This window comes from Manacus vitellinus, unplaced genomic scaffold (genome assembly GCF_001715985.3).
Source record: "Manacus vitellinus isolate BGI_N305 unplaced genomic scaffold, ASM171598v3 scaffold_20_pilon, whole genome shotgun sequence".
Taxonomy (NCBI): Eukaryota; Metazoa; Chordata; class Aves; order Passeriformes; family Pipridae; genus Manacus; species Manacus vitellinus.
In genome coordinates this window covers 8914474-8934498 of record NW_021939471.1, presented here as the reverse complement: position 1 = coordinate 8934498, position 20025 = coordinate 8914474, and the positions used below count along the sequence as shown (strand labels likewise).

Genomic DNA, 20025 nt, shown 5'->3' with positions numbered 1-20025 from the left:
CGAGGGTCCCCGCGTCCCGCCGGGGTGCCGCGGACACGTGGAATGCTGGACGCCGGCAGGGGTGGTGGCTGCGGCTCACCCGTGCCTCGGTCCCGTTCCAAGGGACCATTATTCCTATTCTGCTCCATTATCCCTAGCCCTAGGTGCACTCCAGGAGAGGACGGGGCTCCGCAGCGGTTTATCCAATCGCTTTGCCACCCGCTCGCCGTTACCAAGGATGGCACCAGGGACGTGGGCAATATCCAGGCAGACTTGACCCCCTTTCCCCTTAATTGCTGTGTTTACTCTTTTCCCATTAGGTTAGATTAGTTGCATCTTCACTGCAATCTTTTAAAAATACTTGTGAACTGCTGGCATCCTCTTAACCCGATTTATACATCAGGACAGTGAATACATGCATGGAACAAGCCCTAGGTCATGTGTTTGGGGCATTTAAATGCAAGGTAAACACACGTTAGCACCCTTGAGAAAGAATCAATAAATCTTTTTTCTGTCTTTATTGCAATGTGAGTTCTGAGCTACCAGAACTTACCCAAATTCTTTTCAATATTGCTCTACAAGTTGCATGTTGCAATTGAATACCATTGCTATGATACAAATGGTGTGACAACAAATTACATATTGTTCTCTGTTCTTCAGCATGGTTGAGCTTGGGTTTGGCTTTTTTTTCCCCTTTCCTTTCTCCTTCGCTGTTTCTGACTGAAGCCTACTTCACCTAAAAAGCCCCACTTCCCCCTTGAGGAGCTCCATCCGTGTGCTGACAAGTTCAACAAACCTGAAAAGCAAGCCTATGATGTGCACAGGCCCTTCTCAAGGATGCCTGGACATTGGCCTACCTAAAGCCTCGAAGGTTAAAGCTCTTGTCAGAGCTGAGAGCTTTTTATGAGAGATCAGATTGGTGAAAGAGAACAGGACAGATGTGTTTCTACTGATGAGGTTGTTGAGAATTAAGCTCTTACATTCTGAATTAATAAATTTATTTTTAAATGCATTATTTACAGGTACTGTAAATACTAGTAATATGGCCTGAAGGAGAGCTGGATGGGTCAATCAGAACTGGCTACAAGAGGCTGTGCAGCAGCCAGTAGATTTGTGCAGCAGACTTTTATCCCTTGGACAATTTATCCTCCCCAGAAATATTGGGAAGCAGTATTTCCAAGTACTTGGAAGCAGTGTGCCATAAAGATATTTCCAAGGCATAAAATATTCTGGATGCATTCTTACTCCTGTTACTGTTTTGAAGAGGCCAAAAATGACAGGTATTGATTCGTATTTATTTTCATAATGCATGTTACGGAGTCAAGTCACGACTTTGAACGCAGAAGATACCTGTGACAATTATAGTGCTTCCCACATTATTGTCACACTGCAAAGATGACACTGCTCCACGCAGCTGCTGTGAGAATATAAAGCACAGCATTTATGTGTAGTGCTCATCAGCAGTTGTATCGCTCTACATGCAGCAGATGTGAGAGCTCAACATGTAAAGTCATGTACTCAGACCTAGTCAAACACCGTGTACTTAGTACGTTCATTTGTTTAAACTGTAACAAATGTGTTACAACAGGATTTTACTCCTACACCTTATGGAAATAATGGAAAGAGCTAAAGCAGGATTATGAACTTGAAAATAGTTTTGAAACTTCAATTACAAAAAAATTCCTCAAAACAAAACCCCAGCCTCAAATAACTTGGATCCAGATTCCCCAGACTCTCCTTTTAGTTCACACCTCTCAAGCTCTGGGTTTTTTTTCAGCCATCACTTTCCTTTCTGCCTGCAGACTTTGCCAAATGCTGTCCAGGCCAACTCTGAGCAATGCATTTCATACCGTTTCATGTGGAACCTTTTGGGCTGGGCTTCTTCAAATCCATGACACACGTACTCCGGCTTGGAGGCTCCCAGCACCCATCCAGAGTCCAACCAAAATGTGCTGCTTTCTAGTCAGTGTTGGGGGATTAAATCTAGGTATGGCAAACATCCCCCCTTACCAACACCTTGCAAGGTGTTGGCTCTTTCTTAAAATATGGTGTGTGGTAGGTGCTGTAGATACAAACAATCAATCCAAAGGCTGGAAGTATATCAAGTGCCCTCAAGGGCAGATTGATCCAACACACAGAGCTGAGGAAACAAATCTGCAACCTGCTGAAAGCAGAGGTGTAAACAAGTCTGGGAACTGGTCAACTGAAAACTGGTCAACTGGTAACCTCAAATGAAAAGCAGAGTAACAAGAGTCAAAGGGGTTTAACCAAATCGATAGGACCAAATCCCTGTACTAACTGTACAGTTAGTAAAAAATCCAAGATTTAGGGAGTTTCCTTATACTAATGACTGAAAATGTCTAAGTAGTACTGCTCACTGATCATAACAATATATATGAAAAATGCTCTGTTAAAAAAATAGTAATAATAGTAAACCTTATAGAAAATTACTGTGCTTCAAGCAGCTTCAAATATGTTATTGTCTTATTCCAAAATTAAATAAAATGTAAAGCAGTACATGTAGAGGAGCAATCTACTGACTGAAATTGTTTTTTTAACTACGGTTGTTACAAGCAATATTGAAGGTTGAAAGACTAAAGATTCTGGGAGCCTAATCTAAACACTAGATTATGCCCCAGGATATTTCACTGTATTTCTCATCTCTCCCCTGCAGAGTGAGTTTGTTTTGCTTGTTTCTGTGGGTGTTCAACATCAAGTGGAGAAAAAGACATTTAAAAAAATAGGACAAATATAATAGAATTTGCTTTACACAGAACCTGTAAGAGCCTAGTTAATATTCTGGAATATCTGAGGGGATTTGAGAAGGCAAACAGATTGAAATAAGGTATTAAGGTTAAAAAAAATAAAAAACAACAGATGGGACTTTGGGCATAAATCAAACTCCATGCAATAAGCAAAATGCACTCCTGACACATTTTATGAAGTACAATCTTTAAGAAAAGTTGTCATAGAAATAACATCCAGAGGCTCCAGTGCCTCACTGGCATTAAGGTAACACATTTTTGACGAAGAAATCCAGTTCCTCAATGCAACACTTACCTGCAGCTTCAGGGCCGTTCCCACTGCACATTCCTGGCACACGTAATTACCTGGGAGAAGTACAAGGTTAATTTCTTTAGAAGCCGGTGTTAAGTTCACCTACAAGTGACATGTTTTTCCACACATACAGATCAGTTTTCCGAGCACGTGTTAAATGTCAGCAGCAACACTAAGCAAAAACCTTGTGGTGAGTGTCCAGCTGCTGAAGGAGAGGGGCAGCTGGAATCCTGCTTGGTTCAGCAATGGGAACTCTTGCCAGCTGAGAGTGACTGGAACTCTTCCTGGACTGAGACGAGGGAAGAGAATGAGCAGCAGAAAAGGCCTGTTGTCCACCTCATTTTGGAATCTTTTTTCGGTAACGGTGAGAGAAGTGGCCTAGTTCATTTAAACAAGAGACAGTATAATCTCCCCTAGGTATCCTACAAGATGCTGAATGATAATTTGCACATGATTGCTCCTATTCCAACAATAAAACTTTGCTTCCTAAAAGGAACAGTCTCAGTTCATGGCTTGTGTAGGTAGATGGGAACTTCTGCTTGCCTGTGCCTTAAAAGCACATCTCACAATCACAGGGTGAAGTTCAAACACATGATTTAGTTGAATTCTGGCTTTCCAGAGGCAAACAATAAATAAAGTTAGCTGGCTTAATGGTGATTTTAAGCTAGCTGTTTCTGAGGCCTGATTCAAAATTGTTAACAGTCCTGTAAGAAAATTCTTGGCACGGCAACAGAAATACAGGTTCCCAATAAATTCTTTCCACCTCAGCAGAGATCCATCAAGGCCTCCCTCCTGCAGGAGATTCTCTGGTCACCCATACACACCTTAGCTGCACCAGTACAAGTGATGTGTGCAGCAGCAATGCCTATCTCATGGGCTAGAGTCAGACCTACACCTTCCTACAATGATTTGTGTCAGATCTCATTTTTTAACTAACCCAGAGACCTGGAGGTGCTAGAAGTTACTCCTTACAACAGGGCTCAATTATTACCTTTCCTATAAGAGGGAAGGGGAAGAGGGAGGGGGAGAAAGAGGAAGAAAGGGAGAGAGATTGAGAAAACAGGTATAATTTCAGTATTACAGCAGACTGGCAAAACAGCAGTCACCGCAAAGCACACAGACCAACCGTCAGGAAGGGAACCAGGAACAGAGCACGAGCTCAACCTCGCTTCCCTTGCACCATAAAAGTACATTATGAAAACTGTATTTCTGGTCATTCTGATTAAGAAATCTGATATCTTGTGGCATGAACTTCTCCCAAACAAAGGTTGTAGCAAGCGAAAGAGGAAAGCACAAAAGGCTGTACCATTCCTAGGAACTGCTTGCAGGCCTGTTACAAGCAGTGGCACCAGTAAAACGAGCTGTACAACCTCTGTACTCTCTTTATCACAATGCCCTACGCTATCCTTTCCTGTTAGCACTTGGCAGGAACAACAAAGAAATTGGGCCAAAGAAAAATGCTGAGTTCTACTGTGTTATGGAAACCTGAAACAAGTATCTCTACCCCCCTCCATGCTTTCTCCTTCCTCAAATCTACCTCATGCACTTGAGACTCTGCCCACTGCCTTTGGCCCATTATCTGCCCAAACCATGCCTGCTCTCTGCTGACTCTATGTCCTCATTCTCAAAAGGTGCTTGGACTGTGATAGAGAGTGCTGGGAAGCTCCTGTCCTTCCTACTGGGAATTGAAATGCACCTGGATCAGGTGTTTCCAACCTTTCTCAATATTTGCATCCTTAACATTTTTCCATTGCCCATGCGAGAAATGCCATTTGCTCAGACACTGCATAGTAAATACAGACTTGCTTTCCTTAATCACCTCCCACAGACCAGCTGTCCTCAGCCAGCCTTATTTGTTGTCTTTTACAAAGAGGCATGAGTGATCCCCAAAGCATGACTTCGGCTCAGATCACATTTGTGGATTTCTCACAGACTTCCCCTGTGGTACTGAGAGCTGAAAGAAGATCCCCTGACATAAAAGCAGAATACCAAAGTGTGCCATTTAAATTCCAGGAATCAAAACGTTTCAACTGCTCATTGGATGGAGAATGACAACCTTTCAGGCTAACATGAAAAGCTGAATTTATACAGACACTAACATTTTGCTATAGGTTAGTTTTCCTGCCTGTGGAAAATTAACCTTCTTATCCAAGAGAATGTGCTTTGGGTCATGGCAGCGAGCAGATGTCTATAATCTCCTGCACGTGGAGAATTTCCATAACATCAGAATTAGCAAGAAGCAAATGGGGGAAAAAAACCCTGAATGGAAACAAATGGAAGACTGACGTGGCTGTGTTCCACAAAGTACGTTCTGCAGCTGCATCACTGCTCTGGAACAAAGGGCAATATAATTATTGTTGTTTTACTTTCATTTCCCATTAGCAAAGCAAAAGCCAAATAAAAGTGGTTGTTATTTCTGCAGGAGAGAGCTGGCAGAGGTGAGCGTATGAGGTCACACAGGGAACACTATGAGGAGACTACTTCTTAGCCCTGAGTAGCTCATGCACCCAGTGAAAAATATCAGCAAAATTCACCAGTTTGTTACTGCAGGGCTGAGTCAAGGCTTTTCAGATGCCCCGAGGACAAGGCTCAGCCACACCTGCTGGGGTAGGGCAGGACTTGGCTGCTCTTACTGTCAGCAAAGAACGATAATTGCTTTTGGGGACATGTCTGCTCCTTTTGTTAGGCTGGCCCCCACTCTCAGTGTGCCTCCTGCTTGCAGGGGAAGCAGGGTTTGCCATAGCCCCTTCCTGTAGCCAGGGGTTTCTAGGTTCACTGTGTTGCTGATGCCTGAAACAAATATCATCCACCATACTTGTGGGGCTGAGGTGATTTGCCATACAGGCAGATACTTAAACACACACTACTTGCCTCAGTTTGTTTCTTCCTCCTTATTTATGACAGCAAGAAATGAAGCTCCTTACTCTGTCTCCCTTCTTTCCTTGCATTTTGGAGTTAGTTCCTTGGCCACAGAAGTGTAAGACTTGTATCACTTTCCTTTTTTGCCTGCAAAAATCACCACTGTGGATAGAGAAAAATAAATTAATAAGAATTAAGTGAGGAGGAGAGACAAAGCCAACAAAGCAACTAAGCTGCAGGATGGATCCCACCAATCTGTGTATAGTGGAAAGTGCCAGTTGGTGGAAATTTGCAGCATCCTTCTACTATCTTAATCCATCTCTTTTAGTTCTGCTGGATAGGAAGGCAGCTCTGGGCTGCAAAAGCTCCTGCTTGTAAGAATGCCAGGACATTGTCTCTTCATGGGGAGGAGAAAGTGCAATAGCTCACGTGGGAAGGATAAGGGGTTTCTCTTTTAATTCCTGTCCCACCTGCAGAGGTTGATCCTTGCTGTTCCTCCCACATGCCTGGCTGCCATCAATCCTGTGCTCTCCCCAAGTGCCACTCAACCAAAACTGAAGGAGAAAACTATTCAGTTTAATGCCTCTTTCTCCTGTTTTTTCTGAGTTTTTTTTTTTTTTTTTTTTTTTTTTTTGCATTTAAACACTTAGCAGGCAGATGAAGTGTGACAGGAGGTCATGCAAGGCCTGCTGCTTTGAAACACCTATAAAAATGTATCCAGTTCCAATACAAACACCTGAGCTCACTGATCAGTGAGAAAGGGCAGAGAAGTGAGCAGAGGCACTGCATTACTGCAACCCTCTCATTCCTGGGAGTGTATCTTATTACTCGTGGCCAATAATAAAGTGAAAAACGCACAAAAGACAGTGCTTTTTGTCATTAATATGATCTTTAATAAATGGAATAATGCACCATTTTACAGCAAGCCTTTTCTTTGAGGCCTAAAGAATAGCCTTTTAAATGTTCTTATCCAATGTCTCTGTATCAATACAATCTCTTTATTTAGGTTTATATATAACAAAACAATTCTTACAAGTATTCATAGAAAACTCTGTAGTGGCTTTAACAATGTCAGCTTTCATAGTGGCATCCACAGATGATTAAAAAACAAAAATTAGCTTTTTATTTCATACTCACACTGTTCCATGAAACACAACTTATACAGCATAGCAAGGGTATTGGGCAGCTTATACAAAAGAAATAACTGAAAGCAATTATTTATAAATTCATACATGATATTTCCTCAGTGTTTGAGAGGAAAACCAAAAATACCCGTTAACAAAAGGGTTCTGATGAGACTCCATAGTCAAGGATTTCTCCCCCTCTTCCCCCAGAAAAGCTCGCTCAGAAAGTAATGCTCTCTTTACAGTCTTTCATAAGGAAAATGGCAGTTTCACATCTCCATATTTCAGCTTCTACAGAAGACCAAACCCTAGAAATCGGTCCTTGCCATGTTCATTTTCCTCTTATACTGCATTTAGGGGGGAAAATAATCAACAGCAATGGTAAAATATGATTCCAGCTTATATAGATGTGAATAGAGCACGCTTTCCTCTAGAGACAAAAAGCAGACAAGAAACACTACATACAAACCGTTTTAAATACATTTCAACAGCGTGAAAGAGAGAGTAGAGTCACCAATCAGGAAATTCAAAAGTGACAAATGAGTCAGCTATAACTTGGACTTGCCTGTTTGTTCTTGTGACTTCTTACAAACTACAGAATCACGAACTATTTTCTTTTCTTTCTGAATAAACAAGACTGAAGTGTGATACTTCATGATACAGTTCTGAAGCACAAAAAAAAAAAAACAGAATCAAGTGCTCTAGAAATAAACCTCACACATTTTTGCTGTCTTAAAAAACAAGCGAGTGGGCTATAAAAATTGACTTTAGGGAGACCTTGCAACTAGGAAGTTATAAAGGCTAATTATTTCTGCTTTAAAATAGTTACCAGGCGAGATGCTGTGCCCTGGGTGGGTGCACGCTCCTGTGATACATCTGCAGAAGTCTGCGAAGACTGGGAATAAATCCTTCCTTCATGTGGCAGTTACTGCACTGTTGAGCATGGTGTGTGCATTGAAGGTAACCAACTGAATGACTTGCAAATTTAAACAGTTGCTGATCGATAGGCTTTTAAAAATATCTGATAATTACATTATTAATTAACATAACTCCAACTAGTTCCTGATTATTATGCACATGTGTATATTAAACCACAGTGAAATAAATAGAGATGGCCATAAAAAGTAATTTGTGTTAGCAATGCACCACTAAAAGAGACCTGTGTGGAGCCCAGATACACATTAAAGGAATTGGCGTAAATGAGAACTTATCTTGAAACCTTCCATTCCCACTGCCCCGATGCAGTTCCACTCCTGGACCATAACCACAGCTGCACTGTGCCGACCCCGCCCCACAGCCTGGACACCCCACCAGCAAACACCCAGCAAGGCATCCGGAGCCAGGGCTCCACATTCCACATCAGCTTTCCCAGGGCTAATCCTCCCAAGGAGTGTTTAACACCACAGCCAGCAGGACACACCCCTCCTTTGCCCATATCAACAGCAGACTCCTCTTTGATTCCAAGGGCACCTGGCTCAACCGTGAGCCAGTCAGGTGCCGATTCCCTCGGATACAACTGTGCCAATAATGATACTCATCTGGATTTGCAGGAGCACCTACATCTGTTATCTGCAGAAATGAAAGTTCTCCTACCAATTTTACTCAGTGCAGAAGAAACCTCAAAATGAGAAATCTGATTTGTCACTATTTCACATCAAAACTGAACCCACTTGGGAGGTGGGTGAGATCAAAAAGGGATGTATTTCTACAGCTACAGCTTTATATGACAATATAGAAGCTTAAAATGTAATTGGATTTAATGGACTAAAACACTATGTTTAAATAGCAACCACACACATAACTATAGCTACTACATAAAAAAGCCTTGTAAAAATTATGTGTTAAGTGTTCTGGGTTATTTTTTGATCTTTAAGAGAGGTACCTTAAATTACTCAGCTTCACATAAAACTTGTCATGTGCATTCCCAGGTTTCTCTCCCTCTCATAAATCCATTCCACCTAAACAATTAGTGACAAGTCTGTCATGGGAGATCTTGAACTACTGGACTGTATGTCACAGTCTGATCCCAACTTTACTGTGATGCACTAAAGACAATTTTAAAATGGTATATGAAAAAAAAAATATATTTGCTACCAGTGCTACCATCTGATGCTGTAACTCATGCACAACATACATATATGCATCTAAATACATAAGGAGTTTACATAAAAATATATATATCTGGCTTCACTGCAATATGTATAGTTTTCATTGGTGAAAGGCTTAAAGTTAACAAAAAATAATGAGCACATTTTAAAAAGGAGGTTAACATATTTACCTGTTAAAATGGGTACTGGCAGACCAGACAGAAAAGTTCAAATAATCCAAATTCATGCAAAATACCAAACTGCCCAGCCTATAATCAGACTTTCATAGACGAATCAATCCAATTTCAATTTACTTTGATGAGCTGCTACAAATTTTCCAGTTAGGCATCAGGTCATGTATATGCTACTGTGCTTGGCAATTACTATTGAAACCAGCCTGTTTCAGCAATGCAAACTGCCATCATTTTTATACAAGTAAAAATTACAGCATAATTAATGTCTCCTGCACTGATTAAATATGTGAACTTTAAAATTCTCTCTAATTAGGCTGGAAACATCCATAGTAACATTTTAATAGCAGAATGACTATGAACTTCTGAATATTTTTCATGAAAGAAAATGATAATCTGCACATAGATGTAGTAATGTTAAGTAGAGGTTTTTTAATGTTTAAAAAAGGAATATCATTACAGAAAAATGCACTGAACCTACAGCATATATAATGTATACATATATATTTTTTTAAAGTAAGAATTCATTGTTACTGAATTTGGGCCAATAATCTATTCCATACAACTAAAGAACTTCCTTATTCTCCTGAGGCAGATAGGATTACAGATTTCTTCTAGAGAAAGTTTACAGGTGGGAGGATACGTACTTTCTAAACATATTTACGAGGTGAGGTTTTTTTGTTGCTTGTTTCCTGAAACTTGCCAGCATCTATCTTGCATTGTTTTGTGCCCAGTGCACTGAAAAAATCAAAATGTGTTGCCTTTGAAAATTGGGTAGTTTTCTATAGGAAAACAGGACACAAATGGGCAGCACTAAAAAAGCAAAACACAAATGGAAATGTTGTTTGTTTCTGAGAATATTCTAATTATGACACTATCAGATGGTTTTAAGTTAGGAATCCCTTTGTTTTAGCTGTGCAGTTTAAGTGCATCTTGGAGCTTCATGAAAGGCCTTGTTAATACCAACTGTTTAGCACATGAAGCTATTAAGTATTATAAGCAAATTTAGGGAAAGTGTTGCAAATAACATGACTGGTAAATATCAATTTAGTAGGAAATAGATCTGTCTATGAGGCATGTCTGGTCAAATGATTAGAGTTCACACTCTAAAAACCATGTTATGTTGGTGACTATCTTTACTATAGGAAACAGAACAAGAGGCAATGCATTAACCTAAGCAACTCTTCTGGCTTCGTTTTCTGTAACCAGTAAGATTTTGGATTTTGTCTTATATATACAAACATCACAAATGTTTGCTCTATCATTTTACTTAAATTATGTGTTTTAAATTACCATAACAAATATTCTACTGTTGCCTATTTGACACAATTCATAGGTATTTACACTATCATTCTATTTTTGTTTGCTATATTTATCTTGTCTGCAATATGCATGAGAAACTAATAGAAAATTATCAACTTTTATCATTATCCTTTTTTTGTCTTAAAACACAAACAAATAAAAACAAAATCAAAAACTACAAGGAAATAAATCACATTTGTCTCCCTTGTTTATAGTACATTTATCAACCGTCCCTGTGTTTGGTCTGTAGAATTCTCTCTCTTACATGTATTTTATTTGCTTAAGGATGATTCCCTGTAGTATGAGACACAATCCATTATCATTTAATTTACAGAGAAAGTACTCTATGGAGATTGGATTATGTGCTGTGAGCAAAAAAAAAAAAAGGGCATTAAAACCAAACTGCTAATCTGGTCTCATCTAGCTGTGCAGAATTACAATATTTTGGTACCTGCTTAAGAGTTTGTTTTGACTGACATTTAAAAATAAATAGTTTTTCCTCTATTTAATCGATAGGGTATTCTGTGATAAAGTACATTTTTCTATCACATTGCAAATTATATTTATCCGTGGTAGATTGCAAAGCCGATACTTGCTAATAATTCATCCCAGAGGCATACAAATAGTAGGAATAGATAAAAGGGGGAAAAAAAAGCATTGTTTGCTTTAAGAATGTTCAAGGAAAACTGCAGAACACTTTCATCTGGTATTAAAATGATTTTGATTGCATTGATCACAAAAAAGTTGGATTTCTTACAAAGGCTTGGCCTGCAAAGAAAGGCTAGAGAAGACGGGTGCAAATCTGTCTTAGCAAAAAGAAGCAGCAGTCAGAGAAGTAACTTTTCTCTCCCCAGAGTGTTTTGAGTTAGACAAGAGAGTCCTAAATACTCTTTTCAGCCCATATTCTGAAATGCTGATGGATGATACATGCAAAGCAAAGCAAAAGTCGCTGGGAAAGGAGTGAAGAATCTTCAATACACGGTACAGCGCTCACCACTAAACACAGAACACTTCAAATGGAGACTCAAAGGAGGCCAGAAGAGAAGAAAACCACAGTGAGTATTATGAAGAGAATGCTAGAAATTCTGATTCAGGTCTTGAAACCCAGCTGAGCAACTGGCAGGTTTTCAACATCTGGGATGTGAGACTGCAGCAGATGGGAAGCTGGAGAGTGAATTAGAAGTCAAACCAGAGGAAGGCTGTATTTTTGAAGAGGGGAGATATAGCTGTGTATTTATACAGGGGGATAACATAATTACGCCTCAGAGATGAGAGGTACTATTTGAACTGGAGCTTAAAGAACATCAGGAGCCTGAAACGTGCCTCTTGGCTTGTATTTCTACAACTACACTTAATCAAAGTCTGGATTTATAGAGCTATCTCTTGGAGATATCTAGGAGAATCTAAGAAATGTTAAGAAGCGTTACAAGAGAAAATCATAGCAATCAAGCACAAACAAGGGATTTTGGGGAACAGCAAGAATCAGATGCAGCAAGGCATGTATTAGGCTACTTGTATCATCAGATATAGAAGAACAAGGTTGGCAAAGTTTACCTCAGGGGGAAAAAGTAATAAAACAGCAAGGAAACAAATGAGCTTAAAAGCAGAGAGCATCTGTTTCAGTCATCTGAAAGGAGACAGGGTAAGGGAGGCAATTGTTTGCTGCCAGCATCCTGCCACAGGAATCTGGCAGGCTGACTGAATTGATTTTCTTTCTTTGAACATCACCAGTTTTCAGATAAAGTGATAAAACTTTACTTGGTACCAAAGACTCATGTCTTTTTCATCTAAATAGTTTTTACTGAAGTGTTTTCAATCAGAAAGAATATTTCTCAGGTGGAAGGAGGTCCAGACTAATAAGGAAATTAATTTTCTTTCAGTAGACAGTAAAACCAATCATTCCAAAAAAGAGGTAAGGTTTACTTGAGATGGTGAAAAAAGCAATTTATCTCAATAGATAATACATTCACTGACAGCTAAAATCAATGTGCATACAAACTGAAAGAAGGGACTACGCAGAGGGAAAAAAAATCCCCAACCCTCCCCTGCAAACACCCATGAATTTTAAAAGCATGCAATAAATTTTAACACGATGAATGAGGGGCTCTCTAAAAACTCTGAAGGGAGGACGAGTTTCAACTCAACTTGGCAACAAGAGTCAATTAGGATGCACCTACCTGCATAGGCAGTTAGGTTGATTTTACCTCAGACTGTAGGTAGGTTAATCAGGCAAGATTTCTGACTCATCACACAACTGCTTTGTGCCAAGTAAGATTCATGATTTTTTTCTCTGTGTAAACAAAGTACGTTCACAACCTATCTTCACTCGAGCTTTTAAGTACGACAGTTATTAATATTTCTGAATAAAATGTATTTTCCAATGTACATCATTAGTGATCTAAATAAGGGTTTACATAAATACAGGGGGTAAAACTGCACACAAAATAAAATGGAAAAAATGGCTGACATTGTTTCCTTACATTTGTTCACCATTTTGTTATTCAGAACTTCACAGGCTGACATCTACTACTATATAAAGGAAACACATTTTGATTTGGAAGGATCAAAGAAAAGGTACAGAGCTCAGATTTTTTTTTTTTGTTCCTTTTTAAAAGCCCTTTCAAGTTGGGGAAAATTCATGCATTGTGACCTCTCAGCACAATGTGATATAGGCAGCTGCTTCAAGCTGGCTACAATGTGCAAAGTTCACTGTCATGACCGGCTGACTGCTCAACTGTCAGGGAAAAATTAACAGATACAAAAATGGGAACATGTGGCAGTTTTAGAAACACACTTTTCAATAAAGCAAACCATGAACTATAGACTATTGCACATTTCAACATGACACAAGAAAAATAAGGGGTTCAAAAGAGAATACACTTTGTAACATAGAAATATACAGACTAGCTTGTGCACAGAAATCAAAACATGGTTACAAGACACCACTGCAGTCAAACCTGTCTTATAGTCTGCTTATGATCTTAGTGACCTTAAGAAACTGGTCCAAACTGATTATCAGCAATACTTTTTTTTGTTACTTTTTTTTTAAAAAAATATTTTGAGACCACATTTTTGATACACATATATATATTCCGTGGTCAAAACAGACAGACTTAACTTTAGCGATACTAAATAAAAGTGCAAAAACGTTCAAAAAATAAAACAAAATAAAAAAATATGGAAGCATAAGCTAAAAATTTTCTGCATAGCTGAAATCTATTTAAAGCGAGTCCTTGGTAGGGGGTGCTGACAGGAGGAGAAAGCAGTTTTTTTAGAATGTCTTCTGCATGTTTGTTTCAAATAATGCAAAAAAAAGGTCATTTGTCGGCTTTTAAAGTATCTCACAGGCAGTTCACTCCTGCGTCCTTAGATACCATTGTGGTGGCAGTGCCTCCCTCTGCAAGGTAAACGGCAGTGCTGGATTTGGGGGGGGCTGCCTGGTCGCTGCCGTTGTTGTTGACCTCGCAGTGCAGAGGCTCGGTGGAGATGACCCACGTCGAAGGACGCCACCGCTTCAGGGAGTAGGGAGTTTTCACGCGTTTCTTGATCTTTTCTCCTGAGCCCGATCTGCCATCCTGTGAGGAGTCACCTACTGAAGGAAAAGATAAAAAAAAACAAAAACAAAAAAAACCAGAGTAGAAAACAGTTTTATGAGGAAGGTGAGATTAGATTGGAGTCCAAGGTTGTCACTTATGTGAAACAGGACAAAATCTTATCACATAGAAGCAACTGTGTGGCAGAGGCATGACAGGTATATCAACTGCAACAGCTGCCATTAAAACAGGGGTCAGGTTCTGTTCTCTGTCAGAAATTACTTCAGTGAAGTAATTTGTGTTACCTGGAACGCACATTGGCATCAAACAGGAGAATCAGCATTTGACATTTGAGGGGCTTTTGCAATCATAGTATCTTATATTACCTGTAATGGGAGGTACAAAAGAATGTTGCTACCAAAGGACAGCAAAGGCTAGAATTCTAATAGTGTAATTAAACTTTAGATCCCCTAATCCTACTTCACCTGGCAAAACATTTCACCTGAATACAAAATGGTCCATTCTCTGCTAAGATCCTAAGTCAAGATTTGCAAACCCAACTTTAATCGTGATAAAACTTCATCAGTAAAAATCTGATTGTTAAAAAAAACCTTTATACGACCCTTTCTTTTAACTTAACCATCAATTAAAGAAATTTACTGCAATAATCTTTTTTCTTTACCTCAATAAGATTTCAAATCATGTCAACGTGTTAAGGCAAAAATAAGGTTTCCTACTTAAAAGGAAGGCTTAAACATTCCACTGCTGAATATTCAACTACATTTCTTGAAAGATATGTGATATGTTCTGGTTTGGTTTTAAATCTTTTATTTCCAAAGGTGCTGGCACCTCAGTTTATTTCGCCAGTATCACAGCATCTGTCTAAACATAGTCAAGAGATTTGCAAGTACCTTTCAAAGACTGATATGCCTTCTGGAAATATATATTCTCTTTAAAATGTACAGCAGGAGGCCTTTCCAACAGCTCATACAAGCTCAAAGTCAAACACAAAGGAGGGACCTAACTTAACTGTAACTATATGATTACATTCTTATCATAAAAAGGAGAGTCCCATTGTAACCTCTTAGATATTTGGCCATAAAAATCTTAAGGTAGTTATTCTGAAACGGTCTATTAAAATTCATTCCTTCTCTAACTACTTTGATTAATTTTCAATATGTACATGGTAAACTGATGAAGAATTGCTATAATTTTTGGAGCTCAAATAACAAAAAAGACAACACCCGACCCTTCATCAAGGGCTCATCTGGGCTAATACAGTAAAATCAATTGCTTTGAAAGTAATGAAGTATATAAGTAGTTATTATAATACATTATTTTAATCAATGCATCTTAGAGATGACTACTTCTAGGAGAATGGGGAAAAATAAGGGAAAAAAAAGTATAATGTGCCCCTGCAGAAAGGAATAGGAAGCTTTTTCAATACGATTTGCAGCTGCCAAGGTAGGGGCCTTGCAAGGAATTACAAAAGTTAACCTAGAGTCAAGAGCAGATGGATTAGAAAGGGACACATTCATTCTTTATATGTGGAAGGAAGATAGTGATCTAATGTGCTGGAAATGATGGAGACAGGACTTTATCAAAACGACTGAAATTGTGCTGACCCCAGAGATTAAATTTATATAGGATTTAGTAAGTATGCTTTGAGGAGGGACAGGAGAGATGGAAGGAATTTCTATTCAAGCAGATATATATAGTTACTAAGCAAAAAAGTGTCAGAGAAACTGTTCAAGTCCTGTAGGCACTTACACTGCATACTACTGCTATCCAAACTATTTGTAGCTGACAGATCCAGCGAATTAGGCCTCTGTGCTCTTCTAGTCTGGGTCTGCCCAGGATTTCTCACTACATTCTGGACACTGGCCGTTGCTGTGTCTGGACACGGATTACTGTTGTTGTTATTGGCATTTGTTCGGCCGTTATCCAGTGGTCGCTCCCTCCTGTCTACGAGGCGGTCCAGAACACCTTCATCGTGGCCAACCTGCTGCTCCCGCCTCAACAAGGGTTCGTGCTCATCAGGGCTTGAATTAATATTCAGCCGACTATCCTCTCCACTGAACTGGTTCTGAAGCATTTCCTGGGCCCTCTGTGCTACTGAGCTGGTTGTCTGGCCAGACGGCACCGTGCCATTGGCATACTGGGTGGTGCCAGCATGAGAGTTTATGCCGTGGCCTCTCCCAGCCACTCCATTCATGGTGACTGTCACGACGTGAGGCTCTGCAGCATTGATAGTGTTCATCTTGGCAACGCCTGTTTCCACTTGCTTCAAGTTTGATTTGTGCTTGCCACCAAATTTTAAGCGTGGCTCCTTTGTTGAATTTTTGGTGTTTAGGGGGAGGCTAGTAGGCCTCTTCGGAAGGTTCTGTTGCTTGGGTAGAGGATAGACCTGAGCAGATGGGACATCTGGAATCAAACATGCTTGACCATTGGCAGCTTGTGTGAAGTCCTGTTGTCCTGTCACCTCTACTGCAAGCTTTATCAGTGGATAAAGTAAGCTGGAACTAGTGCTGCTGAGTGGATCTGGCCCACTAAACTGCTTAAGTGAATGTTCCATCAGATTCTCATCAGAGCTTTCTTTCAGGTTCTTATCCACTTCTTTTGGATCCAATTTATTTGTCTCCAAGTCCTCCTCTGTTAGCTGCAGGCAAACAGGGGTGGGCCCACCTGGCTGCATGACATTTGTAGTATGTAAGTTTGTTTCATCCGAGTAAGGCATTTCGGATATGGTGGTCATGCCAGTGCTAGGAGTGAGGCCAGTTGTATTGGTGGTGGTAGTATTGGTGGACAGACTGGTGACACTTGTCTCAGGACTAGGAATGCGAGCTTGTGCCTGTTGCCGCTCGTAGTTAATGGAATTTCTATTCTTTTCGCCTGAAGTCAACGGCGTAGTGGACATTGAATGTTCAGAAGAAATGTTCTTCACTATGCTGTCAGTGTGGTGGATTGAATCTTCAATGTAGGAAGAGGAAGAGTAATCTGGGTATGGCCTTATCTTTGATACACGTCGATGATGTGACAGATTCCTTTAAGAAAAAATAAGGGATGTTAAGATCATATATGTAAAAATCACCTCACGTTATAAAGCCTCTCATTTAAGAGAGATGATATTTCAGTAACTTCCTTGAAAAATCCTGGGTAGCAGAAAATTGGTTTTACTAGGGCAAAATTTCATCATGGATGTTATTTACTAAGAGAATGGTTATTTTCTTCTATTTGTCCAATATGTCGTTTGTCTAGTTGACTGCTAAGGTACCACTCTAGATGTAGAGAAGTGACACTAGAGGAGTCAACAAGAACTCAACAGACAAGACCAAGAAAGCAATGCTGGGAAGAAGTCAAAAGGTCCTACGCCATGAAAACTCTACTATTTTAACCATTTAGATACTCTATGATTTGAACATAATTTTTTTCCGTGACAATAAACACTGCAATATACAGCAACATTACTCTTCTCTCAAATCCAGATTTCTAGCATGTACTATTAAGCACTAATGTCAGTTCTGCAAATTCTTGCTCCCTGTGGATCATATATAAGCAGAGAACGTACAGCACTTTTCTCCCTGGGGTCAGAATAACGATGCCTTAAACAATGGCCCTGTGGTTCTTTAATTGAAAAACTGCAGGTTTGAGACTCTGTAATTTCCTGAACTCAAACTGACTGCGAATTCAGTTTTTAGTACAACACTTTAAACAGAAGTTTTATGCATCATTTAGCAAGTGTCCTTAAAGACAATTCCCTTCATCACTCCATATCGTTGCAAGCCTGCTGAGACAGTTTGCCTAAGCTCGGTTTAAAAGGCCCCGCAGTGAGAAGTACAGTCGTTGGGATAAAAAGTGCCTGAATTCCAGGGACACATACAGAGATCTTAAGAACACAAGCAATCAGGACCATGTCACACAATACCCACATGTAGACTAGCTCACGTAACACACCCCCACGTCCCAAGTCCAGAGATGTTAAGCCAGCAGCAAGCTGCAGCTTCCCTCCTGGAGCAAGCTGAGCACTGCATTGGGCATTTGCTGCTGACTAAACCAAAGTGTATTCTCTTCTTACCGCTCATTTTGCATGGCAGTTGACATAGGGTTGACTGTTGGACTAACTGATTTATTCCTCTCCCAGATCATCATGAGTTCTGCCATTCTTTCCTCAGCACACTGTGCTGTTAGTCGAGCCTCAGCATCTTGATCCCAGCAGTCTTCAATCGTTTCTTTAAGTGACCTCACAGCCTGCCAGAAGACAAAAATCCTTTATCTTAAATTATTTCCCCTTTATATTGTGCTTCTAATTTACTGTTTTATGGCAGCACTCTGCATGCATGAAAACAGTCGCAAGCTGGTAGGAAAGAGAAACAGAAGACACACGATTTCATTCAAAGCTAGTTTAACCTAATAACTGCAATATGCATGACTAGTATTATCCATACCTCACACACACATCAACTGGAAGACAATTATTTAGGAAAAGCTCCATTCACCAGTGTCCATACAACCTCCAGCCAGCCCTCTGAGGTATGCATGCTCAGCTTATTCTCCTTGCCTTATGAGAGCTGTGTACTAAGGATTTCTGATATTCTGGAAGTGCTGTCATTGTTTCCCTCACAGTTCTGCTAATGGTCACTGTCTCGCTCCTCTGCACTGTATGCAAACAACACAGCCGTGCCCATTTCATTGTGCTTTTCTTCCTCTGCTCACCACTGTAGCATCCAAATGCCTCATAAGTATCAGTGAATTTGTCTGCGCCATGGGAGGAGATTATTGCTGCACTTGTTTTACAGATGGAGAAACAGAAACACACACACATTCCTGGCATCACACTGCGGGATGAACTGTACAGTCAGGATTAGAGCTCAAGACCTCCAAAACGTGCTGCCATATGCTCAGAGAACTGGAGAGGAAACAACTGAAATTATGAGCACTGAACAATTCTGCTTCCACTGCATCTGGAGTACAAAAGCCAGGCAGACATTTATGGGCCCCTGCTGCCAATCTATGGCCCATGAAGAGGACCTGGTTTGCCAGAACATCTCATGTCTACAGCCAAGCTTTAACCTCTCCAGTGCCAAGGACTGTGCATAATCCCAGCTGGGCACTATGGCATTCAGTGGGTCCTGCTGGCTGCCTCTGTGCCAGAACTGCCTTGTGCCCTTCTGGCAGTGAAAGCCTGGACTGGCTCTGCATGTGAGCCAAGAGCTCCTCACCCACCGAGCGGGCTCCTGGCACCGCCTGCATCTGGCAAGTCACTGCTGCTTAGCAATGCAGCCATGGCTGCACTGCTGGGGATGAGCTCCCCCACAAGCAAACCTTTTATCTCCCTTCCCACAGCAGACCACAGAGGAGCTAAGCAACCACCCTCCCCTTAGCTGAGGGACATGAGTCTAAAAGCACCTGCAGGCACAAGGACCTGGATCTGTTTTCTCTCCCACAATAAAATGCCTTCAATTCAGCTTTTAGGACTTGATTTTGTCACAGTTTAGACTAAATATTTAAGTCAGTGGACACTCTAATCTCCTGCCTTGTCTCCTTGCAAGACTCTCCCCTACTACCAGTAGTAAATTCAACCAGTGCTTAATTTCAAATTGTATCTCCTCTGGTAGACCCTTTTCTTTTGATGTTGTAAGGATCATGAAAAGAACATAATAATGACTGTAGAGATAGCTAACAAAACTGAACTTCTAGAGCTTCACATTTACCACAATGTGTTTTCTATTAATTTCAGGTTCAAAGACCACTATACCAAAATGCACTATTTAGAAGTTCTAGCATTCATCAAAAAAAATAGAAGGGACCAGAAATCTGCATTATTCTATTATTCTCTTAATATCCTTCAGTGCTGACCTTTGAAGTCAAGCTCAGATCCCACTTTGGCAAGTGA

At 40.3% G+C, this 20025-nt stretch overlaps 2 protein-coding genes across 4 annotated transcripts in view; both read right to left on the bottom strand.

The window, feature by feature from the left end:
- The window catches only part of FAM117B (family with sequence similarity 117 member B), a 25125-nt gene extending 24961 nt beyond the window's left edge, over positions 1 to 164 (bottom strand). Inside the window, exon 1 of the mRNA XM_008931098.2 lies at positions 80 to 164. Within this exon, the coding sequence (XP_008929346.2) occupies positions 80 to 128 (49 nt within the window). The 5' untranslated portion in view covers positions 129 to 164. The remainder of the gene's footprint in view (positions 1 to 79) is intronic.
- A 10829-nt stretch (positions 165 to 10993) lies between these two features.
- Positions 10994 to 20025, bottom strand: part of BMPR2 (bone morphogenetic protein receptor type 2) — a 103036-nt gene continuing 94004 nt past the window's right edge. Inside the window, exons 11-14 of one of the 3 annotated variants that reach the window (XM_018071608.2) lie at positions 18208 to 18380; positions 15903 to 17176; positions 14438 to 14518; positions 14080 to 14191 (exon numbers count right to left, since the gene is read on the bottom strand). In XM_018071608.2, coding sequence (XP_017927097.1) covers positions 14469 to 14518; positions 15903 to 17176; positions 18208 to 18380 — 1497 coding nt within the window. In that variant the 3' untranslated portion in view covers positions 14080 to 14191; positions 14438 to 14468. Of the gene's footprint in view, positions 14192 to 14437; positions 14519 to 15902; positions 17177 to 18207; positions 18381 to 20025 lie in introns of all 3 variants that reach the window. The other 2 variants (XM_029959529.1, XM_008931099.3) reach the window with 2 other exon arrangements.